The sequence below is a fragment of the Capricornis sumatraensis genome, chromosome 15, assembly GCF_032405125.1.
Source record: "Capricornis sumatraensis isolate serow.1 chromosome 15, serow.2, whole genome shotgun sequence".
NCBI classification, from domain to species: domain Eukaryota; kingdom Metazoa; phylum Chordata; class Mammalia; order Artiodactyla; family Bovidae; genus Capricornis; species Capricornis sumatraensis.
In genome coordinates, this window is record NC_091083.1 from 14,118,071 (window position 1) to 14,135,230 (window position 17,160).

The 17,160-nt window shown below is 42.2% G+C and overlaps 1 protein-coding gene across 1 annotated transcript; it reads left to right on the forward strand.

The window, feature by feature from the left end:
- The first annotated feature begins 11,045 nt into the window (after nt 1–11,045).
- On the forward strand, nt 11,046–13,588 carry OTOR (otoraplin). The gene is made up of 4 exons (XM_068987924.1): nt 11,046–11,160; nt 11,527–11,666; nt 12,594–12,704; nt 13,565–13,588. Exons 1-4 carry the CDS (start codon nt 11,046–11,048, stop codon nt 13,586–13,588), a joined length of 390 nt encoding a protein of 129 aa, XP_068844025.1.
- The last annotated feature ends 3,572 nt before the right edge of the window (nt 13,589–17,160 follow it).

Genomic DNA, 17,160 nt, shown 5'->3' on the forward strand with positions numbered 1-17,160 from the left:
AGACACTTTAATAAAAGTAAAAGAATTAGATCAAGCACTTGATTAGATTTTCTGTGTTATTTTTTATGCATATGAACTGCCATCCCGGGGCTTATTTTTGTGTGTTATTCATTCATGTATTTATTTGGCTGCACTGAGTCTTAGTTGCAGCATGTGGGATCTTTGGTTGTGGCAGGTAGGATCTAGTTCCCTGAGAATGAATCAAACGCAGGCCCTGCTGCTTCGGGAGCACAGAGTCTTACCCGCTGCGCCACCAGGGAAGTCCCTTTTTTACTAATACTTGTACTAATACTAATACTTTAACTTGTACTAATAATAGTAATGATCATCCTGCAAATTAGAAGAAAACGAGACCTGGGCAGGATCTGAATTTCATCTTCAGAGTCAAATAAATGAGCCAGTAGTAGGCATTTCACAAATCTTTTCATTCATTTTTTACTTGAATAAAGACCATTTAAGAGTAACTATATTAAATGTTTTCTGGGAAAACAGAGAAAAAGGGAATATTGTCTTCAGACTTCACGTCTTATACTCTACCCTCTTGAGATAGGGTGTTTCCTAAGGAATACCTGCTTAGTTAATACCTCTTGATTGAATGACCTCCAAAGGAAAGATGTTTAATCTTTTTGAAGACTAGCAGTCTAACCCAATGGTTGCCAATCCTAATCTTGCTGCCTCATTGTGCTTCTTAAACACCAATACTCAGGTATTTCCAAAGTTCATTTTCTGTAGTGTTTGATATCTACTTAGGGCTATCAGTTCAGTCCTCTGCTAGCAAAACCATGGGTGTCTTTAGAAGCAGACAATTTTTTATGTATAGCACATGGTAAAGTGACACTGTTGATCACTTTTTGTGTTCCTGTTGTAATATTTTCTGAAACAAGACTTTTCCTTATCACTTAGATTTTTTTAATGTATTTGTGGAATATATTTATGTTAAGACCACTTTTTAGGCTTATGTAGATTTTTACCACATGTATATGTAAGGAAAAAGCAAAATAGTTTTTATTCCTTAAACTTCACCACTTGCAGAGTCTGACTGTTAAGAATAACTTTTTAGTTGTCAAGTTCATGTACATCCGTATATTAACAGTGAGCTACTAGAAAAAAAGACTGCTCTTGTATGTTGACAGCAGTCCCAGTTGCTAGTACATTTTCTCACTGCTTGGTCTCAGTGACTGTACTTAGTCTCAGAATACAGACTGGCTCTGCTCTTGAGTGGCTGTTTAAGAGGAAGTTGGCCACATTGGTTGGTGTCGGAGGGAGGGAGAGGGTGGATGGAAAAAGGGATTGTGTAGGCCATTTTAAGGGCATGCTTGCACTCCGAAATGGGGAAGTATTAGAGAATTTTGTAAACTGAGTTACTTACAGTGGTAGCATTCACCCATTTTAGTATTTGGTGAGTTTTGGCAGTTGTATACAGTTGTGTGAAGGTCATAAGGTACAGAGCATTCCGTCACGCCTCAAAGAAAGGGCTCCCTTGCGTTCCTTTGCAGTCAGTGTCCCCATCCCGACCTAGGCAACCACCCATCTCCTTTCTATCGCTGCAACTGTGCCCTGTCTAGAATGCTCTTATTTAATTTTGGGGCCTCACCTGGCAGCATGTGGGATCCTAGTTGCCTAACCAAGGATTGAACCCCACCCCCTGCAGTGGAAGTGTGAAGTCTTAACCCCTGAACCACCAGGGAAGTTCGTAGAATGTGTTTTTGTTGCTGTTGCTATTTTTATTTTTAGCTGTGCTGAATCTTCGTTGCCGCACAGGCTTCCTCTGGTTGTGGCGAGGGCTTCTCTTCACTGCGGTGCACCAGGCTTCCATTGCGGTGCCTTCTCTTGCTACGGGGCACAGGCTCTAGGCACATGGGCTTAGACGCTCCTCTGCGTGTGGAGTCCTCCCTGACCAGGGGTCAAACCTGTGCCCCCGAATTAGCAGGTGGATTCCCATCTGCTGCATCTCCAAGGGAGTCCACTAGAATGCTTTTGAGGTGTATCTCTACTGCGTGGATCAGCAGTTTGTTCTGCAAGTGGATGGGCATTTTGAGTTCTTTCGGGTTTGGGACCATTGTGAATAAAGTGACTGAACATTCGCATGGAAGTCTGTGTGGGACATAAGTTCTGTGAGAAGAGTTCAAGCAGACAAGTGACATCTGATTACTTTTGAAAGCTGTTTATTTTGAAAAAAATCCAATTTATATGAAAGTAGCTGAAAAAGTACACAGAACTCCCATAAATGGTTTTGAACTGTCAAGTAAGGGAAATTTCCCCACCACCCCTCCTGAATTCTTCCAGCTGGACTAATAATAAAATTGACACAAAACAGATTAACAGAAAATACAAATGTTAATTCGTGTGCACAGAGGTCCCATAGAAATGAGAACCTAAATAGTGGCCAAAACAAACTCTTTTCTTTTTCACTTTTTCAATATGTTTTTTATAAATTACAGTGTTTGTCTTAAATTAGTGGCAAATGCGAAATTTAATTTTGGCAACTTTTTAAGTCTGCTTCACAAATAATTGTATTACTTTACAGATGATCCATGGGAATTTCTCTTCTTGGTTTTTCAACAAATTGTATATATGTCTTACTATTACACTATGGAATGAGGTTCATGACATTGTACAGGAGACAAGGATCAAGACCATCCCCATGGAAAAGAAATGCAAAAAAGCAAAATGGCTGTCTCGGGAGGCCTTACAAATAGCTGTGAAGAGAAGAGAGGCGAAAAACAAAGGAGAAAAGGAAAGATATAAGTATCTGAATGCAGAGTTCCAAAGAATAGCAAGAAGAGATAGAAAGCCTTCTTCAGCGATCAATGCAAAGAAATAGAGGAAAACAACAGAATGGGAAAGACTAGAGATCTCTTCAAGAAAATTAGAGATACCAAGGGAACATTTCATGCAAAGATTGGCTCGATAAAGGACAGAAATGGTCTGGACCTAACAGAAGCAGAAGATATTAAGAAGAGGTGGCAAGAATACACAGAAGAACTGTACAAAAAAGATCTTCACGACCCAGATAATCACAGTGGTGTGATCACTCATCTAGAGCCAGACATCCTGGAATGTGAAGTCAAGGGGGCCTTAGAAAGCATCACTACGAACAAAGCTACTGGAGGTGATGGAATTCCAGTTGAGCTATTTCCAGTCCTAAAAGATGATGCTGTGAAAGTGGTGCACTCAATATGCCAGCAAATTTGGAAAACTCAGCAGTGGCCACAGGACTGAAAAAGGTCAGTTTTCATTCCAATCCCAAAGAAAGGTAATGCCAGAGAATGCTAAACTACCCCACAATTGTACTCATCTCACATGCTAGTAAAGTAATGCTCAAAATTCTCCAAGCCAGGCTTCAGCAATACGTGAACCGTGAACTTCCTGATGTTCAAGCTGGTTTTAGAAAAGGCAGAGGAACCAGAGATCAAATTGCCAGCATCCACTGGATCATGGAAAAAGCAAGAGAGTTCCAGAAAAACATCGATTTCTGCTTTATTGACTATGCCAAAGCCTTTGACTGTGTGGATCACAATCAACTGTGGAAAATTCTGAAAGAGATGGGAATACCAGACCACCTGACCTGCCTCTTGAGAAATCTGTATGCAGGTCAGGAAGCAACAGTTAGAAGTGGACATGGAACAACAGACTGGTTTCAAATAGAAAAAGGAGTATGTCAAGGCTGTATATTGTCACCCTGCTTATTTAACTTATATGCAGAGTAAATCATGAGAAACGCTGGACTGGAAGAAACACAAGCTGGAATCAAGATTGCCAGGAGAAATATCAATAACCTCAGATATGCAGATGACACCACCTTTATGGCAGAAAGTGAAGAGGAACTAAAAAGCTTCTTGATGAAAGTGAAAGTGGAGAGTGAAAAAGTTGGCTTAAAGCTCAACATTCAGAAAATGAAGATCATGGCATCCAGTCCCATCACTTCATGGGAAATAGATGGGGAAACAGTGGAAACAGTGTCAGATCTTATTTTTGGGGGCTCCAAAATCACTGCAGATGGTGACTGCAGCCATCAAATTAAAAGACGCTTACTCCTTGGAAAAAAAGTTATGACCAACCTAGTTAGTATATTCAAAAGCAGAGACATTACTTTGCCGACTAAGGTCCATCTAGTCAAGGCTATGGTTTTTGCTGTGGTCATGTATGGATGTGAGAGTTGGACTGTGAAGAAGGCTGAGCGCTGAAGAATTGATGCTTTTGAACTGCGGTGTTGGAGAAGACTCTTGAGAGTCCCTTGGACTGCAAGGAGATCCAACCAGTCCATTCTGAAGGAGATCAGCCCTGGGATTTCTTTGGAAGGAATGATGCTAAAGCTGAAACTCCAGTACTATGGCCACCTCATGTGAAGAGTTGACTCACTGGAAAAGACTCTGATGCTGGGAGGGATTGGGGGCAGGAGGAGAAGGGGACGACAGAGGATGAGATGGCTGGATGGCATCACTGACACGATGGACGTGAATCTGAGTGAACTCTGGGAGTTGGTGATGGACAGGGAGGCCTGCGATTCATGGGGTTGCAAATAGTCGGACACGACTGAGCGACTGAACTGAACTGATTACCTTTGTAACTTAGGCTATAAAAACATTCGAAGCAGGCAACTTTTATACCCTTTAGAGAAAGAAACAATAGAGATGAATTGACAGGACAAAGAAACTTGGGTCTTGTGTGCTCAATTAGAGAGGAATCTAAGAAGTTTGTCCCTGGTAGTAAATTCAAGAAGTAATAAGGTTTATACAAATTTCTTGACCCGAATTCCCTCTCCCTGGTGAAAAGGGTGTCTTACCCTTGGAGGCAAGGGGTACACCTTTCTCATGAGAGATTTATTTTCTGCTTTCTGGGGGACAAAAATGAAGGTCAGAGTGTCACTCTTGCTGGTTGTGTTTTAAGTAACTTTAATTCAAGCGAATCATTCTGCCACTGTGGCTTAGTTGGGGAGCCCTCCTGCACCCTAGCAGAACCATCTGGGAGTGTGTGGACCTAGTTGCTCATCACCTCTTAGTCTCTTAGGCTGTATTTTCTGTACAAGACCACTCTTTCACATAACTCTAAGATGACCAGCAACATCAAGAAATAGCATCCATCCGACTTATTGATGTCCCAATCATGACCCAAGAATCAAATCCAGGATCATGTGTTGAGCATAGTTGGCATGTCTCTTTAGTCTCCTGTCAATTCCTCAGGCTGTCCTAAGCCTTTCAGGATCCTAATTTTATAGGGATATCACAACTATATGTCTATGGATATATATTTTCAATTATATTAAAAAGTAATGAATTTGCAACAGTACCTCTGACTGCAACCCCATGGCACCGGGTTTATTCTCGCCTTCCCCATCTCCTTACTTTTAATTAATTTTTCTCCTCCAGGCCCATTAATCTCCCTGTATTTATTAGCTATATTTTGAAGATGATTCAATCAAACCCGGATCTTCTGACCGTTCTTACTTTTCCCATCTGTGGGAGCTGTACAGAATGTCTGAAGAGAGCAGATGTTGTCACCATTAAATATAGTGGTTTTCAACTTGAATTTAACTTTCAATTTTGGCTGCATATTAGAATCATCTGGAAGATATTTGCAAATACTCAGACCTAACCTACAACTGGGTTTCCCAGGTGGCTCAGCAGTAAAGAATCCACCTGCCAATATAGGAGGTTCAGGTTCAATCCCTGGGTCTGGGAAGATCTCCTAGAGAAGGAAGTGGCAACCCACTCCAGTATTCTTGCCTGGGAAATCCCATGGACAGAGGGGCCCGCGGGCAACAGTCCATGGAGTCCCAAAAGAGTCCGACATGACTTAACAACAACAATAACCTACAACCACATCAACTGAATCCTAATCTCCAGGAGTGAAACCCAGTCGCCAATACTTCTCAAGCTCACTGTGTAATTCTAACGTGAGTCAAAGTTAAGAATTAACAAAGCAGATTTCTACCTTTATGAAGTAGGTTATATGATTAGATTTAAATGCAGTCTACTGATAAATAGAAGATAGTGTCAAAATGGAAACTATTGTGAGAGGCTCACATCTCCATTTTTTTTAATTGGAGGATAATTGCTTTACAATGTCGTGTTGGAACACATGAAAAGATGCTCAACATCACTCATTATCAGAGAAATGCAAATCAAAACCACAATGAGGTACCATTTCACACCAGTCAGAATGGCTGCGATCCAAAAGTCTACAAGCAATAAATGCTGGAGAGGGTGTGGAGAAAAGGGAACCCTCTTCCACTGTTGGTGGGAATGCAAACTAGTACAGCCACTGTGGAGAACAGTGTGGAGATTCCTTAAAAAACTGGAAATAGAACTGCCTTATGACCCAGCAGTCCCACTGCTGGGCATATACACCGAGGAAACCAGAATTGAAAGAGACCCGTGTACCCCAATGTTCATCACAGCACTGTTTATAATAGCCAGGACATGGAAGCAACCTAGATGTCCATCAGCAGACGAATGGATAAGAAAGCTGTGATACATATACACAATGGAGAATTATTCAGCCATTAAAAAGAATACATTTGAATCAGTTCTAATGAGGTGGATGAAACTGGAGCCTATTATACAGAGTGAAGTAAGCCAGAAAGAAAAACACCAATACAGTATACTAACACATATATATGGAATTTAGAAAGATAGTAACGGTAACCTTGTATGTGAGACAGCAAAAGAGACACAGATGTATAGAACAGTCTTTTGGAATCTGTGGGAGAGGGCAAGGGTGGGATGGTTTGGGAGAATGGCATTGAAACCTGTATATTATCGTATGTGAAACGAATCACCAGTCCAGGTTCGATGCATGATACAGGGTGCTCAGGGCTGGTGCACTGGGATGACCCAGAGGGATGGGATGGGGAGGGACTTGGCAGGGGAGTTCAGGATGGGGAACACGTGTACACCCGTGGCGGATTCATGTCATGTCAATGTATGGCAAAACCACTATAATATTGTAAAGTAATTAGCCTCCAAAAAATTAATTTAAAAAAACCAACAATGCCGTGTTGGTTTTTCGCCATAGAACAGCATGAATCAGCCATAAGTATCCATGTGGCCCCTCCTTCTTGGACCTCCCTCCCGCCGCCCCCATCCCACCCCTCTAGGTCGTCACACAGCCCCAGGCTGAGCTCGTGGTGCTATGCAGTGGCTTCCCATTAGCTGTCTACATTACACGTGGCGGTGTGTATATTTCAGTGCTGCTGTCTTAGTTGGTACCACCCTCTCCTCCCCCTGCTATCTCCATTTTATATGTAGAGGCCTGAGACTTCTCTGGTGATCCAGTGACTCCACACTCCCAGTGCAGGGACCCTGGGCTTGGTTATTGGTCAGGGAACTAGTTTCCACAAGCTGCAACTCAGAGTTTGCAGGCACAACTAAAGATCCCACATGCCGCAATGAAGATCAAATATCCTGCCTGCTGCAGCTAACACTGAACGCAGCCAAAATTTTTAAAAGGCTTAAAGTATTTTTAAGCAGGTTTCTGTGTGGACATAAGTTTTTTAAATTAATTTTTATTAGAGTATGCCTGATGTACAATGTTGCGTTAGTTTCTGCTGTACAGCAAAGTAAATCAGTGTTACGTATATCCACTCTTTTAGATTCTTTTCCCATATAGCTCATTACAGAGTATTGAGTTTCCTGTGCTATACAGTAGGTTCTTATTAGTTAAAGTATCTTCTGTTAGGGTATTTAATAGGCATTTTGTCTCTTGAAAATGAATCCAGCAAAGACATAATAGTGAATGTGAAATCCTGGCTAAAATTCTGTGCCGTATTTGATTGCCCTCAAGCAGCACTTCTCAAACTTTAATGTCCATACAAATCACTTCTGTATCATGGAAAAAGTAGTTTGCAATTTAGCAGGTCTGGGGTAGGGTCTGAGAGACTTTATAAAATGATGCTAAAGTTGCTAGTCTGGACACCATGTTTTGGTGGCAAGACCCCAGCATCTCTGCTCTGATCATTTAGTTAATGAGTCTTAATTTGAAGGGTGTAATGAACCTCTTTGTGTGTGTGTGTGTGTGTGAAGTCTCTTCAGTGGTGTCCCGCTCTTTACGACCCTATGGCCTGCAGCCCGGCAGGCTCCTCTGCCCGTAGGATTCTCTAGGAAAGAATACTGGAGTAGGTTTCTGTGCCCTCCTCCAGGGGATCTTCCCAACCCAGGGATCGAAACTAGGTCTCCCCATCTCCTGCATTGAAGGCAGATTCTTTACCACTGAGCAACCAGGGAAGCCTGAGCCTCTCTTTAGCTCTGATAAAACCTAGGGACTTTCCCAGGGGGGAAGAAAAAGAGTGTACATGCATGTACACACCTAAGCATATAATTCTGGGGGGGCTCATGCATGCTTTCAATGAATACCAATTTATGAATACCAAGCATTTTTCTGGGTGCTAAAGGTAGAGCAATGGACAAGATGGAAAAGGTCCCCACCTTGTGGAGTTCTCACTGTGGCGTCAGGGGACAAACAGCCACCAAGAAAGTGAACAAGCCATGTCAAGTAGTGAAACATGTATTAGGACAGGGTCCCATGGTTTTGTGTGATGGACAGATTGCGTTGGAGGAGTGCAAGAGTGTCTCTGTTAAACAACTGGTCTGTCTGTCGAGCCATCTTGACCATCAGAAGCGGGAAGGCCAGTAACCGGAGGAAAAGGCAATAAGCCCAAAAGGCGTGAAGTAGACATGAGCTTCAAATAAACACAGAGAGGCTGGTGTGGCAGGAACAGAGCCAGGGAAGGACAGTGACAGAAGATGATTCCAGAGGGCGTAGGGAGGTGGGCAGATCCTGCAGGGCCTTGAACATCACAACAAGGAGGCTGCCTCCATCCCTCCAAGCCTATTTTTGCATCCTAAAGGAGCTATAGCCCCCATTTTTGAGAACCCCAGACTGAGAAGCTAATTTAGGAACTAAAGAAAAAAAATGTCTTTGGGGGATTAAAGGTTCAGAGAGTCCATCTGAAAATCTAGAAAAAGGAGGGAAGGAAGCTCAGGACACAGTCCATCTCTGGACCACCGGCCCCACGCTACCCCCACCCCAACCAGACCCCGAATGGTGCGCTACCAGGCACAATAGCTTGCTGAGTTGTTGTAAGTTTGAATTCCTATTTGTGAGTAAACTTTTACAGAGAAGCTTCTAGTTTCCACCCCAACTCTTCCTGCTGCAGAACCCTAGGACATCCCAGGCCTGCTCAGGTGGCCCTTGGGAGGCTGGGGTCTCTCTTTTCTTAGTTCTTGGCCTTTGAATGGCCCACGATGGCTTCCAAGCCTCAGCTTAGTTGGCTTAGTTGTGACTGCTCAGGCGTGGCTTTTTTCAACATTTCACCCTGCTTTGAGGGGGCCTGGCTGAGTTTGTGCAGTCCTCATTTCAGAAAGTGCCTCTTACATAGCAATTGTCTTTTTAACTCACCTGTGTCAAGGGCTGGCTGGAGACTGTTACAATCTGTGTGAAACAGCTGCCGGATCAGGATTAAGAGGGTTTGATCGATGCTTTCATTTTCCCCGAGATCCTCTTAGGCCTCCAGATTATAGAAAGAAAAACCGCACTGGCATTCTCCTTTCAAAGATGACTTCTAGGGAATTCCCTGCCAGTCCAGTGGTTAGAGAGTCGAGGCTTTCACTGCGGAGGGTGCAGATTTGATCTCTGATCGGGGAACTAAGATGGCACAAACTGTATGGTGCAGCCAAAAAAAAAACCCTGGAAATAATGGGGGAGAGGGCACTTTAAGAGAGAGAAGTGGCCCCAAACACCCTCTAACAAGCACCAGCCAAGTGTGTCTTTCTCCCGACAGTAAACCCTAGGGCCTGGGTCTTTCTAAATTCACACTGTCGCTAGTGCCTACAACAGTGCCTGGCACATAGGTGCTCAGGAAGTAGTTGTTGAATAGATGGAGCCAGGTATTAGTGCTTCAGCTTTGATGACTTGTAGCGGTGCCCCCCTTCCCATAGGAAAGATGCCTGGAAGTAGGCCAGGCAGGGATGGGGGCTTCAAGGAGAAACACAAACCTCCAGCTTTACTCCCTTCTCTATTAGCCATGCACATTGGAGACAGAATTTCGAAAATCTCCAAGACAGGAAGCATAAAAAAGCCAGTTCCATTTCTCCAAACCACCTACCTCATCTCCCCGCTGCTAGGGTCTTAAACATGTTACAATTCATGTCTGACCCAATACACATGGCTCCGAAGGATCCCATCAGGAATGATTTGTCAATGTAAGCATTCTCTACTTATCTATTATATAAATCCAGATGTTATTAGATGTTTAATCGAAAGTATTTGTATTAAGGATATAGATATCACATTTTCAACAGTTTTCTACGATTAGTACATCTTCTCATACATTGAAAGATATGGTGTTTGAACTAAAAACATTTTTCAAATGACTTAAAATTCTCATAGTTCTTTCAACAATGTCTTCCTGATGTAATAAACCACAGCAAAAGTGACTCTAACAAGGGTGGAGGATTGTCATACTGAGTAAAGTATGTCAGACAGAGAAGGAGAAATATTGTATGACATCACTTATATGAAGGATCTAAAAAGAAATTGTACAAATGAGCTTATTTACAAAAAAGATATAGGTCTACGGACTTCGAGAATGAATTCAAAATGGATAACCTACAAGGACGTACTGTATGTAGCGCAGAGAACTCTGCTCAATGTTATGTGGCAGCCTGGATGGGAGAGGAGTTTGGGGGAGAATGGATACATGCATATGTCTGACTGAGTCCCTTTGTTGTCCACCTGAAGCTATCACAGCATTGTTAATCAGCTGTCCTTCAGTATAAAATAAAGTGTTTTTAAAATAGTGGACTATTTTGGAGAGCATTTGTGTGTAAAAAAAGACACAGCGTTTGCGTCTCTTTAGAAAATCCGATGCTAAATAACCCCTAGAGCCCAGTCACTGCTATGAAGGCCGAGGCCCGGGTAGCCACCTCCCCATTGGCTGCAGGGGACTCGCCCAGATGTCTGGCTTTCACATAAAAGACAGGAAGCACTGAAGTCAGTCTCCACTTCCACTCAAAGGGCGAAAGCAAAAACAGCAAAAGAGGAAGATGGCAAGACTCTTGTTCCTTTTCCTCCCAGGTCTTGTGGCCATATGTGCTGTGCATGGAATATTTATGGACAGACTTGCCTCCAAGAAGCTGTGTGCAGATGATGAGTGTGTCTGTAAGGACTTTTTTATGCCTTTTATTACCTTTCTATTATATAATTGAAAAAAAGATATCCACTAATAGCGTAGAATCTAATTGTATTTGGAAGTGAATCTTCTCTAATGTGCATGCGATTAGCGTCGTTTCTCCCGGTCTGTGCCTTTTGTGTCTCAGCATGAAGAATTCACTTGGCTAAGATTCTGTTGGATGCTGCTTTAATAACCTTAGTTATCTCCTGGAATTGAATGTGAGCTATAAACCGGGAGGTGTTAGTCACTGTGATTTCCTAGTTTTCTGATATGCTCTGCGGTTTTTACTGTTATAAAACCCAGGAGTCAATGCTTTCTTCTTCTGGATACTATTTCATGGTTTTTTCTTCCAGATACTATTTCTCTGGCCAGAGCTCAAGAAGATTACAATGCTCCAGACTGTAGATTCATTAATGTTAAAAAAGGACAGCGGATCTATGTTTACTCAAAGCTGGTAAAAGAAAATGAAGCTGGAGAATTCTGGGCTGGCAGCGTAAGACGAGATTATTTAAAATACATAAACTATCTTGACACATGTTGCCCTTAACTTTTCCTCTGTTACCTATCTTCGATGCCTTTTAATATTTAAAACTAGCTGTTAAGAACAATAGAGGAGCTGTGGCTATGCAAAACTTCATGTATATTTGCTTTCATTGCATTTTAAAGAAACAAGGAAAACTTCATCACAAAACCCAATGTAGGTTTATCTGCTGTTTTGGCAAGAAAATCTAGTCGAACACATGGGGGCGTGAACATCCCAAAGAGTTTGAACCTTATTCAAAAATACTTGAGTGGATTTGCCAAGTAAAAGGCATGTGTGCCGGCAGTCAGGCTACATTTCAATATTTTTAAGGAAACTTTAGCACCCTCTTTCACTTCAAAGAATCTGCTCTCTTCAGTTAGAACACACAGGGGTGGGCCCTGGGGAGGGATGAAGCTGAACTGATTTACTGTGCTCCACTGCAGCTCCAGCTCCAGAGATGTGTTCTCAAGTAATGAAGAATTAAATCTGAAATGCACTCAAGAATCTGTTCACTTGAATTTTAAAAAATGGGGAGAGTCCTTTAAAAGTTCTTTAAAATAACAGTGTCTATTTACTTAAAAAAAAAAAAAAAAAGATACAGACTTCATTTATGGGTTCCAAAAAAGATTTCTAGGCAGCTCACAGATTGCACACTGAGATGCTCAAGTGGCAGGTCAGTAAGAGTGGGCCACAAAAGAACAGACATGCAGTTTCTGTGGGGTGACTTAGTTGCTGTGAGTGAACTTCAGATTTGGGTTTGTACCCCCCAGAATCCAGACTGAGAAGCAAGGCATTGGTAGTTATATGATTCCCATGGACAACAAACAGGATGCCTGAGGGTTTCTACAAGAGTATCACGTCCGCTTTCCCATCTCTGTTACATTTCTGGGCACTCAGGTCTATGCCAATCAGTCTGAGGATGAAATGGGAACCGTGGGTTATTTTCCCAGCAACTTGGTCCAGGAACAACATGTGTACCAAGAAGCCACCAAGGAAGTTCCTACCACGGTAAGTGTCTCTGGGGCTGGGGAGAGGGGAGAGAAGTACTCAGAATGTAGATGTAGGCAGGTGTACAAAGATGCATCACGCAACTTACAAACTGCGTTGAGTAAAGCTCCTTACTTCCAAGGGTGGCATCTCTAGACAACGAGACTTGGGAGAGCATTTATACCTACTATCAATGTTGAAAGGTTAGTGAACTCTCTCTGTCACTAGAGAAAGTGTTTTAGTTGTAGGTTATCCTGGAAATGACTCCACGTCACAAAGAAAGAAGCCAAAATAGTATTAACTGAGTCTTACTGACAGGCTCACTTATCAACTAAACACTTGGTCTGAGAAAAATATCAGCACCTGTATTTATTATTTATTTAATAAAATCAAAACATTCTGGAAAAAATTTGAATGCCTATTTTTGTGATACAGAGACTCTACTTATGTATGAAAAAGAATTGTACTTTTCCTAATGCCCTGGGGTCTTGTATAACCAGAACAGAAATAAAAGATCCTTTTTGAGTGATTTTGCAAGGTGATTATTTTTAAATAGTTCTTCTGGAGCTAATCGCTATGCAAAAAAACTTTAAAACATTGACCAGCCTACACAAATGCAACTCATTTGTCATCATGTCTTAGCATTGAACTTGAATGTGTCAAAGAATCATAAATTAAAAGTGTATTTGAGAATTTTCATTTTAAGTAGTTTTTGAGTGAGAGTAAAACTTGTGTCATACTCTCGGGGTTCAAGCTTTACTTATTTTAACTCCAAATTTCCCTTTGATTACGTATGATTTTAAATAAAGGATCTACATCTATTTTTTTTTTTGGTCCTGCATGCTCAGCTCAGTCTTTTTTCGCTTTTTTTTATCCCCTAGGATATTGACTTCTTCTGCGAGTAAGAAGTTGGACAAATTCGCCGATAGAAAGCAAACTTCAGAAATAAAGGAAAAAAAAAAACAAAACCAAAATACCTGTCCCTATTTTCTGACTTTTGTTTCAGAGGTTTGACTTGGGCCTGGAGATGGCAGATAAAGGGGAGGGGAGGGGAGAGGGTGAAGGAGAAAGAAGGAAAGGAAATGGGAGGGGGAGTGTTCTCCTGGTCTGGTCTTCCAGACTACCTGGAACTGGATGGTGTTTGCCTCAGATGGGTGAGTTGAAAGCAGAGGATTATTTTTTCAGCCTAGAGCCTTCTCTTACAAAGGGATCAAATAGAAGATGGTTCATTTATAGTTATTTCTAAATAGTAATTCTTCCCAGCTCTTTGGATCCTTGAATAAACTTAAGGTCATGATTCTCTTTTTTGGACATGATGTGTTCTACTAGTCTCTCTGGCTAACTGCAGTATTATAATGTACCCCAATGGACATAATATTTGATGCCTTTGGGGTGTGAAGCTGCTGGAGGAGAAAAAACTGTTTGGACTATGCTTCTAAATTTCTTTTTTAAAAATGTCTCACAAATTATTTCAGTTGGATAACTTTATTTTCTAAACAATAAATTTACCTCTCCCCAAATTTTAAATAATGTAAAATTTTAATTTCAATAAATTTTCATTTTAATAGAGTTTAAATAATTTTAAATTTAAACTTTTAATTTTTAAATTAGTCTAAGTGGTGGGGTACTTTATGAAATATTTGTAATATAATAATTTCTCCTTATTATGTGCTATTACTGGATATTATTCAAGCTTCAAATCAAAAAATTTTTAAAAAGTCTGTGGGTTATTTTGTCTATTGTTATTTCAACTTTGAATGTCCTCTTCCCTAAGTCAAGGGTAATATGTTAAGAGATCTGGTGAGGGGATACAGGTTTGGCGATCCTGATGGACTCACAAGTTTTTCCACAGTTAACTGGAAATCAGCTTTGGTTGTGTGTTACTAATGTAATTCTTTTGATTTAGTCATGAGCTTTTGTTTGTTTGTTTACATGTAATTAAAATGCCTGTGCTACACTCAAAATTTTCACAATTTCTGAGTTAAGAATGTTTAAAAACACTTTCAGCTTGAGGAATAGAAAGTCTGGGAGGTGAGAGTTGGGAATGAGATTTGTTCCCGTTTTCTGGAGTCTGATCATTCCACAAGCATAGGGAGGAGGATTTTTAGGACAGGTTGGAGACTTGGACCCCAGGGTCATTTTACAGCTGTGTCCACTGTGACTTTGGGTGAATATGTTTTTGCCAAACTCTTATGGACGTCAGTCAAATAAAATGGTATCCCCCCAAGAAAAAGCCCCTTAAACCCAAACCTACCTTTTTCTTCTTTGTTTTCTCTCACTTTATTCCCAAAATGTTTCAGGCAGCATCTAGATCTCTCAACACAATTTTAAGGTAAGAGGCATTTACCCAACCTCTGTTTCTATCTGCCTGTTACTTGCTGGCCTCCCCTGATTCCAGATACCCCATCACCTCTCAAGACATCCAGCACCCCCACTGTGCCCTCAGTCTACCCAGAACCCCCATCTGCCCAGGCTCAGGCATCCAGCCTCACTCCTCAGGTACAGGGCTTCCAGCTGTAGGCTCCCTCCTGGCCCAAATCTGCTCCTACCCTCAGGACTGGTCTCATCCAGAAATCCAGAGCTCATTGACTGATTCAAATCTCCTGGGGGCTCACCTGCTGGGAAAGAACGAAGACTCTTGCAGGAACTTCAAATACCATCAAGGCTCTGGGAAAGCAAAAAGTCATCCCTGGACCAGTAGGGGTAGGGCCTCACCTGGGAGCTGGTTAGAAAGTGGAGTCTCAGGGCCCACCGCAGATATTCTGAATCAAAACCTGCATCTTAACAAGACCCTCGGGGATTCACGGACACATCCTAGGAAGGGAAAAACTTCCTTCTACTCTCCTCGACTCTGTGGCTGGACCTAAGAGTTTAAACTGTTGTAGGACAGGTAAATAGGAAAAAAGCATACACATTTAATTCATAAGATTTACAGAAGGATAAGAAAATAGGATGAGATTTGGACATGGGTAGCCCAGACAAGTCGGTCCCACGAGCCCACTTAGGGAGAGTGGGAGATGGCCTAGGGCAGGGCAGTGGGTACCAGTGCAAGTGAGGAAATTCCCTGGTGGTCCAGTGGCTAAGACTCCATGCTCCTAATGCAAGAGGCCCAGGTTTGAGCCCTGCTTAGGGAACTGAGCTCACATAAATTGCATAGATCTCAACTAAAAAAGATTCCTCATGCCACAGCTAAGACCCAGTGCAGCCAAATAAATTTAAAAAAAAAATTTTAATTGAAAATATAAAGTTAATTTTTCTCCAAAAAAGTGGATACCACTTCAGGATGAGGCCAGTACAGAAAGCCCGTGAAGGTGAGGAGAGTCAGAGCATGTGGGGTGCTGGCAGGCAAAAACTTGAAATCTTTTTTAAAGGATGTGTGGAATTGGTGGCTCAGAAAAGCTGGGTGATGAAAGCAGAGCCCAGGGCACCCAGGAAGACTGTGGGCTGCACAGCTTGGTGCTGCCATTTCCTAGCTATGCATGTGCTTGAATAAGGTCCTAACCTTGAGGAACCTCCTTTTTCTTGACTACAAAAGGGGTTACGGACAGCCTAGTGGCAATTACTGGCAGTCTAATGGTTAAGACACTGTGTTTCCAAGGCAGGATCAATGAGTTCAATTGCTGGTTGGGGAGCTAAGATCCCACATGCCATGTGGTGTGGCAAAAATAAAATAAAAAATGCAGACTTAGAGAACAAACTTAGGGTTGCCAGTGCAGAAGGATGGGAGGAAAGGGCAGTTAAGGAGTTTGGGACCAACATGTAAACCCCGCTGTATTTGAAATGGAGGACCAACAAGGTCCTACTCTACACAGGGGACTCTGCTCAATGTTATGTGGCAGCCTGGATGGGAGGGGAGTATGAGGAAGAACGGGTACATGTATATGGATGGCTGAGTCCCATGGCTGTCCATCTGAAACTATCACAACCTTGTTAACTGGCTATCAGTTCAGTTCAGTCGCTCAGTCATGCCCGACTCTTTGCGACCCCATGAATTGCAGCACACCAGGCCTCCCTGTCCATCACCAACTCCCGGAGTTTACCCAAACTCATGTCCATAGAGTTGGTGATGCCATCTAGCCATCTCATCCTCTGTCATCCCCTTCTCCTCCTGCACCCAATCCCTTCCAGCATCAGGGTCTTTTCCACAAGTCAGCTGTTCGCATGAGGTGGCCAAAGTATTGGAGTTTCAGCTTTAGCATCAATCCTTCCAATGAACACCCAGGTCTGATCTCCTTTAAGATGGACTGGTTGGATCTCCTTGCAGTCCAAGGGACTCTCAAGAGTCTTCTCCAACATCACAGTTCAAAAGCATCAATTCTTCGGTGCTCAGCTTTCTTCATAGTCCAACCCTCACATCCATACATGACCACTGGAAAAACCATAGCCTTGACTAGGCGGACCTTTGTTGGCTAAGTAATCTCTCTGCTTTTGAATATGCTATCTAGGTTGGTCATAACTTTTCTTCCAAGGAGTAAGT